Raw genomic sequence first — 15996 nt, 5'->3', positions numbered from 1 at the left:
CAAGAGGGTACCAGAGTTCGCTGAGATCCTTAAGATCACAGCTCAGCAGTTTCTCATCTGCAAAATGAGGGAGCTGGACTGATGATGAGCTCTCCTAATCTAGAGTTCTGAGACTCACGGTGGTCTGGGCTGAGGGGCCAGAACAGCTATAGACTTTGGGGACAATCTGAGCAAAGAACAATGATTGCAATCACTTACGAAATACAATTGTGAAAATTGATTAAAGTAAAGAAACAGTGATATCTGAAGAGAAGACTTCCATAAGTATAAAAAACAGTTTTCTTTTTCCTGAATTGGTAGAAATCTTTCAATTAGTGAAAGTTTTCTTTCAGTCGACTGCAGTTTTTATTCTTATTTCTGTCACTAACTGCCACATAGGTTTATGAGTTAAGAGGCATGGGTTTTAGTCCTACCAATCCACTGTGTGAGCCTGGGAAGTTAATCGACCTCTCCGGGCACAATGAGAGTGTTGAGAACCCTCAAACGTGGCTAGTGGGAACGTAAAATGGTACCGCTGTTGTGGAAGACAGTTTGGTGGTTTCTCAAAATTGAATACAGAGTTACCATATGACACTCCTAGATATGTACTCCTAGATATGTACTCAAGAGAAGTGAAAGCATGTCCAAACAAAACCCTGTACACAAATGTTCACAGCAGCATTATTCGTAATAGCCCAAAAGTGAGAACAACCCAAAATATCCATCAACTGATGAATGAATGAACAAACTGTGGCATTATCCATACAATGGGATATTATTCAGCAATAAAAAGGAATGAGGTGCTGATATTTGCTACACGGATGAACCTCCCAAACATTACGTAAGTGAAAGAAGCCATCCACAAAAGGTAACACTTTATGATTCAATTTATTTTTAAATGTCCAGAATAGGCAAAATCTGCAGAGAAAGAGAACATATTAATGGTTTCCTAGGCTGGGCGGAGTAGGGAGCTGGGGTGGGGGATGAGAGTGGCTGTTAATGGGTATAAGGTTTCATTCTGGAGGGATGAACATGTTCTAAAATTGCATTACGGTGATAGTTGCACAACTATGTAAATATATCAAAAAGATTGAACTATACACTTTACTTATTTATTTTTGAGATGGAGTCTCACTCTATCACCCAGGCGGGAGTGCAGTGGCCCAATCTCAGCTCACTGCAACCTCCATCTCTCAGGTTCAAGCGATTCTCCTGTTTTAGCCTCCTGAGTAGCTGGGATTACAGGCACTTGCCACTATGCCCGGCGAATTTTTGTATTTTTAGTAGAGACAGGGTTTCACCATGTTGGCCAGGCTGGTCTTGAACTTCTTGTCTCAAGCGATCTGCCCACCTCAGCTTCCCAAAGCGCTGGGATTATGGGTGTGAGCAACTGTGCCCGGCCTGAACTACACACTTTAAACAGGTGAACTGTATGGTATATAAATTACATACCAATGAAACTGCTAAAAAAAATTGAGTGTTGAATAAAGTGATCTCTAAAGTCAGTTCCAGCTCTGGGCCGGGCATGGTGGCTCACGCCTATAATCCCAGCACTTTGGGAGACTAAGGCAGGCTGATCACTTGAGGTCAGAAGTTCGAGACCAGACTGGCCAACATGGCAAAACCCTGTCTCCACTAAAAATACAAAAAATTAGCCGGGTGTGGTGGTGGATGCCTGTAATCCCAGCTACTCGGGAGGCTGAGGCAGGAGAATCACTTGAACCTGGGAGGTGGAGGTTGCAGTGAGCTGAGACTGTGCCACTGTACTTCAGCCTGGGTGACAGAGTGAGACTTTCTCAAAATAAATAAAGTCAGTCCCAGCTCTGACCTTAAGGATTAGCAATGCCCCATGTGGGTCTTCTTTCTGGATGTAACATTTGGACAGTGATGCTGAATTAATGTTATTCCATAGGATAGTGGGTGTGAGATAACGTATCTTGCACTGGTCCTCACTATCCCCCATCTTTGCATTGCTACTTTTGTCCCACTAGTTTTGAGTTCTTATTACTTTTGTTTAGGTTTTTTGTTGTTGTTGTTGTTGTTTGTTTGTTTGAGACAGAGTGTCAGTGTCGCTCTGTTGCCCAGGATGGAGAGTAGTGGTGCAATCTCGGCTCACCGCAACCTCCGCATCCTGGGTTCAAGAGATGCTCCTGCTTCAGCCTCCCGACTAGCTGGGACTACAGGTGCCGGCCACCATGCCCAGCTAATTTTTGTATTTTTAGTAGAGATAGATTTCACCCCATTGGCCAGGCTGGTCTCGAACTCCTGACCTTGTGATCTGCCCACCTCAGCCTCCCAAAAGTGCTGGGATTACAGGCGTGAGCCACCGTGCCCGGCCTACTTTTAGTTTTTTTTTTTTTTTTTTTTTTTAAGACGGAGTCTTGGTCTGTCGCCCAGGCTGGAGTGCAGTGACATGATCTTGGTTCACTGCAAACTCTGCCTACCGGGTTCACGCCATTTTCCTGCCTCAGCCTCCCGAATAGCTAGGACTACAGGAGCCTGCTACCTTGCCTGGCTGATTTTTTGTATTTTTAGTAGAGATGGGGTTTCACCGTGTTTAAGCCAGGACGGTCTCAATCTCCTGACCTCGTGATCTGCCCGCCTTGGCCTCCCAAAGTGCTGGGATTACAGGTATGAGCCACTGTGCCTGGCCCTTTTAGTTTTTATTACAGGTTTCGTGGGGCTCCCATCTCAGCCCTTCTAATTCACCCTATTCAAATACTGCCGCAGTCTATTCTAAAATCTGAATTTTGAGCACGTTAATTCTCCCACTCAAAGATGCGTAGTGGGTTTCCAGTTCCTGGTGAGAGGGAGTAACCATACTCCATCTTGTCTGTCCCACTGAACGCAGCTACAAAGCCTGGATGGAATGCATTGGGCAGCTATTTGAGGACTTGGAAAAGTAAATAGTAGCAGGTGTATTGGGGAAGATGACCAGAATTTGAAGTACTTCCAAGTCAAAAGTGAGATCATCACTTTTCCCCTCTGCTATTCACTGGCCTCTACTTGCCACAGTTTGAAACTCAAAGGTGGGCATCAATGCTAACAAAGACCTCCGGGGGGAGCTCTCTGGTGCTAGCTCAAGGAGCTGAAAAGGGGCCTCCTAATGCTCAATGCCCTACCTTTTCCTCTCCTTTTTCTCTATTCTTTCATGCTCAAATTTCAATCCCATGTCGACAGCAGTGGTGGCAAAGGAGGCCAGGAGGAACCTAAAACTCGAAGAGAAGGGAAACTTCCTTTCCAATTGGAGGATCTGTGGTTCAAGGTTCTCTCTTTGCCCTCACCATTTGACCCCAGATGGGGACATCTGCAGAAAGTACATGGCAGAGCAAGTCAAGGAAAGCTCCAGCTTTCTAGCTGAAGCACTAAAAAGGGGGCAGAAAGTAATAGGAATGCCACAGAAAGGGAGGAGCCTAGGAAAGTTGGGAAAAGCAGTTTGTTAAAATTCTTTATTAACTCCTGGGTTTATCCCTGAGCCCATGCATGAATCTGACCCTAAACAGCATACACAGACTTTGAGAACTGAACTATGAAACATACCATTACCCAAGTTCCAAGGTGGCCACTGTTTTTCACATATATGAATACATGAAACGGACCCAAAGAGCACTACAAAACCCTTACACATGGAAATGACATGAGAACCACAAAACATAGAAGATGGTCAGAACTTGCAGTCTGGACCCAAGTGCATTGTCCACCTGGTGAAAATATCAACATTCTCTGTTGTGGGAAGTCAGTGACCCTGAACGGAGGGACTGGCTGAAGCCGCGGCAGAAGAACATAAATTGTGACGATTTCATGGACATTTATTAGTTCCCCAAATTAATACTTTTATAATTTCTTACGCCTGTCTTTACTGCAGTCTCTGAACATAAATTGTGAAGATTTCATGGACACTTATCACTTCCTCAATCAATACCCTTGTGATTTCCTATGCCTGTCTTTACTTTAATCTCTTAATCCCGTCATCTTCTTTGTAAGCTGAGGAGGATATATGTTGTCTCAGGACCCTGTGATGATTGCGTTAACTGCATAAATTGTTTGTAGAGCATGTGTGTTTGAACAATACGAAATCTGGGTATCTTGAAAAAAGAACAGGATAACAGCAACGTTCAGGGAACAAGAGAGATAAGACTTCTGGCCACCGATGAGTCGGATGGAACAGAGCCATATTTCTCTTCTTTCAAAGGCAAATAGGGGAAATATCGCTGACTTCTTTTTCTCAGCAAGAAACATCCCTGAGAAAGAGAATGCGCCCTGAGGGTAGGTCTATAGACTGCCCCCTTAAGGCGGCTGCCTTTTACGATCGAAGCTGAAGGGATGAAATAAGCCCCGGTCTCCTGTAGCGCTCCCAGGCTTATTAGGATGAGGAAATTCCCACCTAATAAATTTTGGTCAGACAGGTTGTCTGCTCTCAAACCCTGTTTCCTGATAAGATGTTATCAATGACAATGTGTGCCCGAAACTTCATTAGCAATTTAAATTTCACCCCATCCTGTGGTCCTGTGATCTCGCCCTGCCTCCATTTGCTTTGTGATATTTTATTACCTTGTGAAATATGTGATCTCTGTGACCCACACCCTATTCGTGCACTCCCTCTCCTTTTGAAAATCACTAATAAAAACTTACTGGTTTTACAGCTCGGGGAACATCACGGAACCTGCCAACATGTGATGTCTCCCTCGGACACCCAGCTTTAAATTTCTCTCTCTTGTGCTCTTTTCCTTTATTTCTCAAACCAGCTGAGACGCATAAGAAATAGAAAAGAACCCATGTTAACCATCGGGGGTGGGTTCCCTTGATAATTCTCCATATGATTTAAAGACTTAGGGTCTTGGCCAGGGATGGTGGCTCACATCTGTAATCCCAGCACTTTGGGAGGCTGAGGCAGGTGGATCACTTGAGATCAGGAGTTCGAGACTAGCTTGGCCAACATGGTGAAACCCCTGTCTCTACTAAAAATACACAAATTAGCCAGGCATGGTGGTGGGCACTTGTAATCCTAGCAACTCGGGAGGCTGAGGCACAAGAATTGCTTGAACCCAGATGGAGGTTTCAGTGAGCCAAGATTGGGCCGCTGCACTCAAGCCTGGGTGACAGAGCAAGACTCAGTCTCAAAAAAACAAAAAACAAAAACAAAAACAAAACCCAATAAAAACTAAAAAATAAGACCTAGAGTCTCATTATACAGTATTTAAACATATCCAATATACAATTCAAAATTGGCATATGAAGAACCAGAAAGATCTCAACTCACATTAAACAAAACAACTAATAGAAGTCAACACTGAGATGACACAGATATTCAAATTATCTGACCAAGACTTTAAAGAAGTCATCATAAAAATGCTCCAAAAAGTAAAGCCAAACTCTCTTGTAATGAATCAAAAGATATAAAGTCTCAGAAAAGAAACAGAAGATATAAAGAAAAAACAAATGGAAATTTTAGAATCGAAAAATATAATAATAGAAATAAAAGAACTCACTGAACGGGCTTACTAGCAGAATAGAGATGACAGAGGAGAGTCAGTGAACTTGAAAGGATTAACAGAGATTATCCAATCTGAACAGCACAGAAGAAAAGAACTAAGAAAAAGGAGCAGAATTTTATGGACCTGTGGGACAATAATGAAAAGTCTTTAACAGTTGGTTCACTGAAGTTCCAGAAAGAGAAGACAAAGAGTATGATGCAGACAAAATATCTGAAAAAATAGTGGCTGAAAATGTACCAAATTTGGTGAATGGCCAGATTCAAGAAGCTCAGGAAATTCTAAACAGGCTAAACCCAAAGAAATCCACACCCAGACACATCACAAACTGTGGAAAACTAAAGAAAAAGAAAAAAAAATCTTAAAAGCAATCAGAGAAAAATGATGCATTATTTATGGAGAATAATTCAAATGACTATGGATTTCTTATGTGAAACCACAGTAGCTAGAAAAAAAGTAAAACATTTTTTAAATGGTGAAAGAAAACAACTGTCAATCCAGAATTCTACATCCTACAAACATATCCCTTAGGAATAAAGATAAAGTGAAGACATTTTCAACTGAAAGAAAACTAAGAATTTATTGCCAACGAAACTGCTCTAAAAGGTATACTAAAATACTTTCCTCAGGCAGAAGGAAAATTACATCAAAATGAGATGTGGAAAAAAATGAGACTTGGAACATTAGGAATGAAGAAACAACAGAAATGGTAAATACCTGGTTGAGTATAATAGACGATTCTTCTCTTACTGAATTCTTTAAAATATGTTTGATGGTTGAAAACTAAAGTTATAATATTGTATGGTATAGTTTTTGATGCATGTAGATCTAATATATAAGACCACTGCAACATAAAGTAGGGAAGCTAAAGGGACCTACATGATAGTAAGATTTCTACATTCCACTTGATGTGGTAAGATATGGATTCTAAATAGACTGTGAAAAGTTAAGTATATGTACTGGAATCCCTAGAGCAATAACTAAAAAAAAAGATCAAAGGGATAATACTAAAAAAAAAAAAAAAAAAAAAAAAAAAAAAAAAAAAAAAAAAAAAAAACAGATAATTTAGAAAGGGATACTAAAAAATTCCAAATAACCCAAAAGAAGCAGATAAGGAAAATGGAGAAGTGAAAACCAGAAGGAACAAGCAGAAATTAATAATAAAATGGTAGTCCTAAATGTAAGTATTATATCACATTAAAATGATCTAAACGTCACAGTTCAGAAGCATAGATTCCAGCCTGAGCATAGTGAGAGACTCTGTTTCTACAAAAATGGCATATGCCTGTAGTACCAGCTACTTGTGGGGCTGAGGAGGGAGGATTACTTGAACTCAGGAGGTCAAGGTTGCCGTGAGCCATGATCATGCCACTGGACTCCAGCCTGAGTGACAGAGTGAGACCCTGAGACCCTGACTCTAAAAATAAAACAAAGCAGCAGCAGCATAGATTGTTAGGTTGGATTAAAAAAAAAGTAGATGCAAATATCTGCTGCCTACAAGAAATTCACTTCACATATGATATAGGTAGGTTAAAAGTAAAAGGATAGGCAAAGATATATACTAAGGAAACACTAATTAAAAGAAAATTATAGTGGTTATATTAATTTCAGACAAAGTAGACTTTAGGGCAGGCAGAGAAAATTCCCAGAGAGGCCGGACGCAGTGGCTCACACCTGTAATCCCAGCACTTTGGGAGGCCAAGGCAGGCGGATCATGAGGTCAAGAGACTGAGACCGTCTTGGCTAATATGATGAAACCCTGTCTTTACTAAAAATACAAAAATTAGCTGGGCGTGGTGGCGTGCATCTGTAGTCCAGCTACTTGGAAGGCTGAGGCAGGAGAATCACTTGAACCTAGGAAGTGGAGGTTGCAGTGAGCCGAGATTGCGCCACTACACTCCAGCATGGGTGACAGAGTGAGACTCTGCCTCAAAAAAAAAAAAAAAGGAAAAAGGAAAAAGAAAAAGAAAATTACCAGAGAAGGATAAAGAAGGACACTACATAATGACAAGAGAATACATTCACCAAGAAGACATAACAATTCTTAATGTGTATGTACCAAACAGGACAGCTTTAACATACATGAAGCAAAAACTGAGAGATTGAGAAAAGAAACAGACAAATTCATAATTACAGTTGGAAACTTCAACACTCCTCATAGTAATTAATAGAACTAGTAGAACAATATCATCAACAAACTGAGTCTAATTGATGTTTACAGAACCCTCCAGCCAACAAGGGTAGACTACGTATTTTTTTAACTGCATGTATAATGTTCACAAAAACGTATCATATTCTTGGTCATAAAAGCAAATCTTCACAAATGTTAAAAGAGTTTAATAAAAAATATGTTCTTTTTTTTTTTGAGACGGAGTCTCATTCTGTAGTCCAGGTTGGAATGTACGATCTCGGCTCACTGCAACCTCCACCTCCTGGGTTCAAGCAATTCTCCTGCCTCAGCCTCTTGAGTAGCTGGGATTACAGGCACACACCACTACGCCTGGCTAATTTTTTTTTTTTTTTTTTTTTTTGTATTTTTAGAAGAGACAGGGTTTCACTATGTTGGCCAGACTGGTCTCGAACTCCTGACCTCGTGATCTGCCCGCCTCGGCCTCCCAAAGTGCTGGGATTATAGGCATGAGCCACCGTGTCTGGCCTTAAAGTATGTTCTTTTTTTAAAAACATAAAAATATTTAGAGATTGTTATTTTTAAAGTAAAACTGGGGAAGTCCCAGGCAAGGTGGAATGGTAAGTCCATACAGGTTCCATTTCAGTATCAAAATCTATGGTACATTTCAACAGGTATGCACATTGAGATTTTTTTCTAATTGTGGGAAAAAGGGTATAACATAAAATTTGCCATCTTATCCACTGTTATAGTACAGTAATGTTAACTATATGTACATTGTTATACAGTAGATCTATAGAACTCTTTCAACTCATAAAACCGAAACTCTATACTCATTGAACAGCTACTTCCTTTTCTCACTTCCCAAATCCCCTAACCACCATTCTCCCTTCTGTTTCTAAGAGTTTCACTGAAAAAGTATGTTCTATGGCCATAATGGAATTAAATCAAAAATCAAAAACAAAGATAACAAGAGAGTCTCCAAGCACTTAGAAGCTAACATACTTCTAAATAATCCATGGGTCAAACAGTAAGCCTCAAGGAAAATTAAAAATATTTAGGACTGGACAAAAATGGAAAGAAAACATCAAAATTTGTAGTGCTAAGAGAAAAATGTACAGCATTAAATGCTTAGAAAAAAATAAAGTTCTCAAAGTCAATAATCAAAGCTTCTATCTTTAGAAACTAGAAAAAGAGGAGCAAAATAAATCCAAACTAAGGAGAAGCAATGAAATGACAAAGACAATATCAGAAATTAATTAAATTAAAAACAAAAAAATTCTGGGTGTGGTGGCTCATGCCAGTTATCCCAACTACTCAGGAGGCTGAGGTGGGAGAATCACTTGAGGGCAGGAGTTCAAGACCAGCCTGAGCAATATAGAGACACTGCATCTTTAAAAATTAGCCAGGTATGGTGGCACATGCCTGTAGTCTCAGCTCCTTTGGAGGCTGAGGCTGGAGGATTATGTGAGCCCAGAAGTTTGAGACCAGCTTGAGAAATATAGTGAGACCACCCCCACCTCAAAAAAAGAAAAGAAAAATCAATGAAATAAAAAACTGGTTCTTTGAAAAAAATCAATACAATTAATAAGCCTCTAGCAAATCTGACCAATAGAAAAACAGAAGACACAAATTACCAGTATCAGGAATGACAGACAAATATCACTACCAATCCTGAAGAAATTAAAAGGATGACAAGGAAATATTATAAACAGCTCTATGCATGTAAACTCAACAAATTAGATGAAATGGACCAATTCTTTGAAAATCACAAACTACCAAAACTCACCTAAGATCAAATATATAACTTGAAGAGTCCTATAGCTATTAAAGCAATTGAATTCATAACTCAAACCTGTTGAAGAAAAAAATCTGTAGTGGCTGCTTCTGCTGATGCATTTCTCAGCTGGGTGCGGTGGCTCATGCCTACAATCCCAGCACTTTGGGAGGCCAAGGCAGGCAGATGGCTTGAGCTCAGGAGTTCAAGACCAGCCTGGGTAACATGGCAAAAATCTGTCTTAGGCAAAAATACAAAAAATTAGCCAGGTATGGTGGCACTCGCCTGTGGGTCCAGCTACTTGGGAGGTTGAGGTGGGAGAATCACTTAAGCCTGGGAGGCAGAGGCTGCATCACTGCCCTCCAGCCTGGGAGTGTACCACTGCACTCACCCACAGAGTGAGACTCCATCTCAAAACAAGCAAAGGAACAAACAATAAAAATAAACCATGCATTTCTCACCCTAGCACTCCACTCTCTTTCTAACCAATTTTTCCATCATTCCTGGCGTGCTTCATTCAAAGGGGCTGTTCATATTCTGCCTTCAGTTTTCCATCATTTCATCATGTGCTCATTTCTATAATTCTTGGTCTGTTGACTTGTTCTTCAAGACTCAAATCCTTGCCTTTCATATTCTCCCAGATCTCCTCAGCCTGCATTATTCTACTTTTTAACAGAACTGTCTCCATGAGGCACTGGGCAAAGCAGCCACACAGTGGAAATTGCTGTAAAAATGTTAGTGCGGTGATTATGAGATAATGTTCCATGTGAGGCATTATTTTTGTAATTCGTGACTAGGAACAAAAAATAATTAGGCACTAGTAAAAAATCTTTGTATCTTCCCAGGATACAAAGATTTTTTACTTCATAATACCCAACAAACAAAACTAAAGAGCTGATCATGTTTTGCTTTTTGTCCTGGCAGCCAGGAAGCCCAGAGCCAGTTTTCAAGCTACTCTGCCTGCTATTTACATTTTAATTTTCTTTGGTTCTAGTTTTTTTTTCTTTTTTATTCTTGAGACCGAGTCTCATACTGCCGCTCAGGCTGGAGTTCAGTGGCGCAATCTCGGCTCACTGTAAGCTCCGCCTCCCGGGTTCACGCCATTCTCCTGCCTCAGCCTCCCGAGTAGCTGGGACTACAGGTGCCCACAACCGCACCCGGCTAATTTTTTTGTATTTTTAGTAGAGATGGGTTTTCACCGTGTTAGCCAGGATGGTCTCGATCTCCTGACCTTGTGATCCACCCGCCTCGGCCTCCCAAAGTGCTGGGATTACAGGAGTGAGCCACCGTGCCTGGCTGGTTCTAGTTTTCTACTTGTGTTCATATTTTATTATTTTATTGCTTATGTTTTCATTGTAAAGCCACTGCAAATTCTTTGTAGGTCCTGCTATGGCAGACAATTAACAAATATCCAAATGACTAAATGAAAGCCACTAAAATGCACATGCTCCTCAGAGCAAACACTATCAAAGCATTACTTCTCTGATGGCCACTTCCACCTGGTGGAAGGGAAAAAGTACTGGGTACCTGGGGGGGGCACGTGTTTGTCCTCAAAGAAGTTGTTCTAAGACCTAGAGTCATGGGTCTCCCTCATGATCCTTTTCATTCATGTCTCTACTCAGTTTTGGAGGATTCACTGATGAAGTGAGAATTGAGTTTAAGACGTGGCTTTACTTTAGGGCTGAAACCAGCTACAGAGGACTACAGGATATCTGTTTGGAGCTTGTGAAATAAACATAACTCTTTCACTTCTCAATGAAGACATAAAGATCTGCAAAGACTAGTCCTTCAGAATACCCCTTCCTATCTGAAAACCACGCCCTGCTGTCATGGGAATTTGTGGGAATGGTCTATGGGGATTGACTCCAACTCCAAAGTTTCACTAATGCTAAAAAGGTGTAAGGGATGCCTCTCATTTAGTTTTTGACTTAAGATACTTAAATTTGTAAAAAAATTTTGTGGGTACATAGTAGGTATATATATTTATGGGGTACATGAAAATTTTTTTTTTTTTTTTTTTTTTTTTTTTTTTTTTTTTTTTTTTTTTGAGATGGAGTTTCGCTTTGTTCCTCAGGCTGGAGTGCAAAGGTGTGATCTCGGCTCACTGCAATGTCTGCCTCCCCAGTTCAAGTGATTCTCTTGCCTCAGCCTCATGAGTAGCTGAGATTACAGGTGTACAAAACCAGGTCTAGCTAATTTTTTTGTATTCTTAGTAGAGATGGAGGTTTCACCATGTTGCTCAGGCTGGTCTCGAACTCCTGACCCCAAATGATCTGCCTATCTCAGCCTCCCAAAGTCCTGGGATTACAGGCGTGAGCCACTGTGCCTGGCCCATGAAATGTTTTGATACAGGCATGCAATGTGAAATAAGCACATCATGGAGAATAGGGTATCCGTTTCCTCAAGCATTTACTCTTTGAGTTATAAACAATCCATGACACTCCAAGTTATTTTATCTTTTTAATTATTTATTTATTTTAGAGCAAAACATAGCGGAGTCTTGTTCTGTCACCCAGGTTGGAGTGCAATGGTGTCATCTCGGCTCACTGAAATCTTGGCTCACTGCAACCTCTGCCTCCGGGGTTCAAGCAATTCTCCTGCCTCAGCCTCCTGAGTAGCTGGCATTACAGGCGCGTGCCACCACGCCCAGCTAATTTTTGTAATTTTAGTAGAGAGGGGTTTCACTATGCTGACCAGGCTGGTCTTAAACTCCTGACCTCAGGTGATCCACCCACTTTGGTCTCCCAAAGTGCTGGGATTACAGGTGTGAGCCACCCCACCCAGCCTCTACGTTATTTAAAAATATACAATTAAGTTATTATTGGCTACGGTCACCCAGTTGTGCTATCAAATAGTAGGTCTTATTCATTATTTCAATCTTTTTTGTAACCATTAACCATTTCCACCTCTCCCCAGTCCCCTACCACTCTTCCCAGCCTCTGGTAACCATCCTTCTACTTTCCATCTTTATGAATTCAATTGCTTTAATTTCTAGCTCCCACAAAATAAGTGAGAACATCTGATGTTTGTCTTTCTGTGCCTGGCTTATTTCACGTAGCATAATGATAGATACTTTCTTTGTCACCTTCCCTTACATCATTACCATCATCACTACCCCAGGTTCTCATAACAGATACAAGTATCAAATTTCTGCACACACCGTAAGAAACTTAAGTATCTATCCTATATTACGTGTTTTCCAATCACTTGATCAGTGTTAATTCAAATAGTAGCTCAGGGACCATGGTCTCTCAATTAAGAGATAGTAGACACACCTCAAAACTAGATTACCAAGTCTTCGGGATGAACTCCAAATGCCTTAGCCTGGCATTCCAGACCCTCCCAGTGTGGATTCAACCTCCCTCTTTACCTTGGTCCTGCTGCTCCCCACATCAGCCTCTGCTTACTCCACAAGCAGCCTGAGCAGAGGTTCTCAGTGACTCCCCACAATGCCTCTGACCATTTCTCCTGCTTGGAACGTTCTTCTCCGTTTCCTTTATCACTCAAGGCACAACTCTCTGGCTTCCCCAACTGTTCCGTCTGCAATATCTCTCCTCTCGGATACATTTCCTGCACCACTTGTTTGTGATTTAATCAGAGTTGCCTTCAATTATTATTTAGCTATTCTGAAGCTTTTCAAAGGCAGGGATCATATCGACTTTTCCTTGTTTCCTGTGTTCTCCACCTGGCAGTGCTATTCAGAGAAGGCGGTCACTACTGGTTGAGTGCATGACCACCTTAGAGGGCCAGAATTTAAGATAAACATTTACTGGTTCTCGGTTAAAGCGGCTAGGCCAGCGCATCAAATTGGCAGGGTGTAGCGCGAGGGGGGTAGGCCCTGGGCTCCAGCATCCTGGGGTTCTTAGGGTGACTCGAATATCCCTACAGCAGTAAGGTCTAAACAGGGGTTTGACGCCACAGCAAGGAGGGTCAGGCGTGTGTGGCCTCGGTCTTTAAAAGTATCCTTTCCGCCGGCCTCTCTGCGTGAGTGGTGGTTTATGAGTTTTACCTGATCTGCATCCCTTTTCTGCAGGAGCACATGTCCTTGCGCAGGAAGAGGCTGTTCAGCGTGACCGCCCCGATCAAGAAGAAGAGCTGCTTCACCGCCTGCCTCACGAGCTCGGGGTCCAGGCCGTTCTGGCACATGGTGGTGTAGAAGTAGCTCAGCTGTTGCAGGACAGAGGTCATGGTGTAGGCGTCAGTGTGGTCTACGCTGGAGGAGCGCTTCCGGAAGCCTGTGGGCTTCAGGCCGGAAATGCCCTGCAGGCTCTCGTACTCCAGCATGCCTGGCACTGCGGAGAGACAGGGAGGCTGTGCTGATACGCCAGGAGACACACACGGAACATTCCAGGAGACACACACGGAACGTTCCCGATGCTCGTCTGTTTGTTTCAGGAGATGGGACATTTTTCTACAAGAGTCAGTGAATGTACTTGTGATAGAGAAAGCAAAAGAATCAAGGGTCTGGGACAGCAGGGTGTGTGTAGGGGGTAGGAATGGACGGCTGTTTCCAGCGGGGCTGCAGCTCGTCTTCTAGGTTTGAAGCAGCATGTTTTTCAGCTTCACAGGAGAGAAAGCCGGTTAGCGTGACAACTCATGGCCTGGGTATTAAAGCCTAAAGTATTTAAATTTCAGGAAATTAAGGAAAGTATGTAAGAATTCGAATAGGGCTTTAGGATTTCAAAAATACTTGGCTAAGCCAAGAAGTAGAAGTACCACATATAATAGCAGTAGTAGAAGTTTCCCCAAGTTTTTTCCTTCAGGGTAAATCATCCTTATAGAAAGAAAGTTACCAACAGCATACTATTATTTATGGAATCATTTTAAGCAAGCAAAGAATTAAAAGGTAGATATTTACATGATTATATTTCCTTGACTTTGTAAACAATGTTACACATAATCACACATTACACATACCAAGTTTATGTTTTAAAAAGTCTTAATGTTACTATAAATATTTTTTGGTCATCAATTCTCTTACCTATTATTGGTTGGATATTCTTTTCCATTATGATAATAAATTGATGATATATTCGTATAGCCACATCACTGAGAATCTGTCTGTATTCTGAAAGGTCAAAATTGTTCAAGCAATTCTTATTCTGATGTGGACTATTATGCTTCATGAATTCCTAAAAGTAATTTTAAACATAAATTATTAGAATAATACAAACATGTAGGAAATTAACATAATAATCAGCTACTATAACTCTTTTACCTTAAAACTTAATGTCTGATTTATATGAGTTCATGATGCTTGAGGTAGCATGTATCTTCTATAAGAGAAAAATTGCACTGATTTCCTATATGATCCCAGTCTGTCACACTATCATTGTCCCACCCACTTCCCTACATTGTCCCTGGAACCTATAGACTAAGTGGAAAAGCTCATAGAAGGCCCATGGAAGCGTATAGGAAAATGAAACAAAACTGCAGAGCATCCAAGGAAACAAACTGCTACGAAGAGGTAAGTGGATACAATAAATGAGATTCATAACCTGATAATTATAGGGTACAAAGTTGAAATATTTTAAAGTGTGTGTTATGGATTGAATGTGTCCTCCTAAAAATCATACATTGAAGCCCTAACCCCCTAGTGTGGCTGTATTTGGAGATGGGGCCTTTAGGGAGGTAATGAGGTTAAATGACGTCATGAGGATAGTGGCGTGATCTAATAAGATTGGTGTCCTTATAAGAAGAGACACCAGAGAGAGCTTGCCCTCTCTCTCCCTCTCCCTGACCCATGCACCCAGGAAAGGTCCTGTGAGGACACAGGGATGGAGAAAGTGGCTGTCAGCAAGCCAGGAAGACAGCCCTCACCAGGAAGTGACCATGCTGGCACCCTGATCTCAGATGTTTAGCCTCCAGAACTCTGAGGAAATAAATCTCCTGTTTAAGCCACGCAGCCTGCGGTATTTTGTTATAGTAGCCTAAGTGAACTAATGGAATATGTTTAACATGTTCAAAGAGACTAAAGAAAAAGAAAAAATTAAGAATAGGACATTATGGGGCTGGGCATGGTGGCTCACGCCTGTAATCCCAGCACTCTGGGAGGCCGAGGCAGGCGGATCACTTGAGGTCAGGAGTTCAAGACCAGCCTGGCCAACACGGTAAAACCCTATCTCTATTAAGAATACAAAAATTAGCTGGGCATGTTGGTGCATGCCTGTAGCCATAGCTACTCAGGAGGCTAAGGCAGGAGAATTGCTTGAACATGTGAGGCGAAGGTTGCAGTGATCCAAGATTGTGCCACTGCACTCCAGCCTAGGTGACAGAGTGAGACCCCATCTCAAAAAAGAAAGAGAGAAAAAAAAGAATAGGACATTGTGGTAAGAGGCAGAGGTGAAAAGGAACAAGAGAGATTTTAGAAATAAAAATATGGTAACTGAAAAAGCAGTCAGACAGGGAAAAGAACATTCTATACATGGCTGAAGGGGGCAAAGAAAGGATCACAAAACAGTGCTGAATAAGGCATTCTTCCACTAATGAATGTCTCACAGATACCAGTTTGCTGTAAATGGACTAGTCTGTGCCGCCTCCTGTTTTGGTATTCCTTTTAGTCAGAGGTTGGATTTTCTTTACTTCTCCTTTTGTTCTATAGTACTAATCAGATTACTGTT

General features: G+C 41.4%; 1 protein-coding gene and 1 long non-coding RNA gene across 2 annotated transcripts in view; one reads left to right on the top strand and one right to left on the bottom strand.

The window, feature by feature from the left end:
• The window catches only part of LOC113219716, a 30694-nt gene extending 16273 nt beyond the window's left edge, over window positions 1-14421 (top strand). The window contains exon 3 of the long non-coding RNA XR_003306684.1: window positions 13410-14421. This is a non-coding gene — a long non-coding RNA (uncharacterized LOC113219716). The remainder of the gene's footprint in view (window positions 1-13409) is intronic.
• Window positions 1-15996, bottom strand: part of MYO5C (myosin VC) — a 91455-nt gene that overhangs the window by 3090 nt on the left and 72369 nt on the right. Inside the window, exons 34-35 of the mRNA XM_023227181.2 lie at window positions 14358-14508; window positions 13386-13668 (exon numbers count right to left, since the gene is read on the bottom strand). Coding sequence (XP_023082949.2) covers window positions 13386-13668; window positions 14358-14508 — 434 coding nt within the window. The remainder of the gene's footprint in view (window positions 1-13385; window positions 13669-14357; window positions 14509-15996) is intronic.

Source organism: Piliocolobus tephrosceles, chromosome 6, assembly GCF_002776525.5.
Source record: "Piliocolobus tephrosceles isolate RC106 chromosome 6, ASM277652v3, whole genome shotgun sequence".
Taxonomy (NCBI): domain Eukaryota; kingdom Metazoa; phylum Chordata; class Mammalia; order Primates; family Cercopithecidae; genus Piliocolobus; species Piliocolobus tephrosceles.
This window is presented reverse-complemented; position numbering and strand designations above follow the sequence as displayed.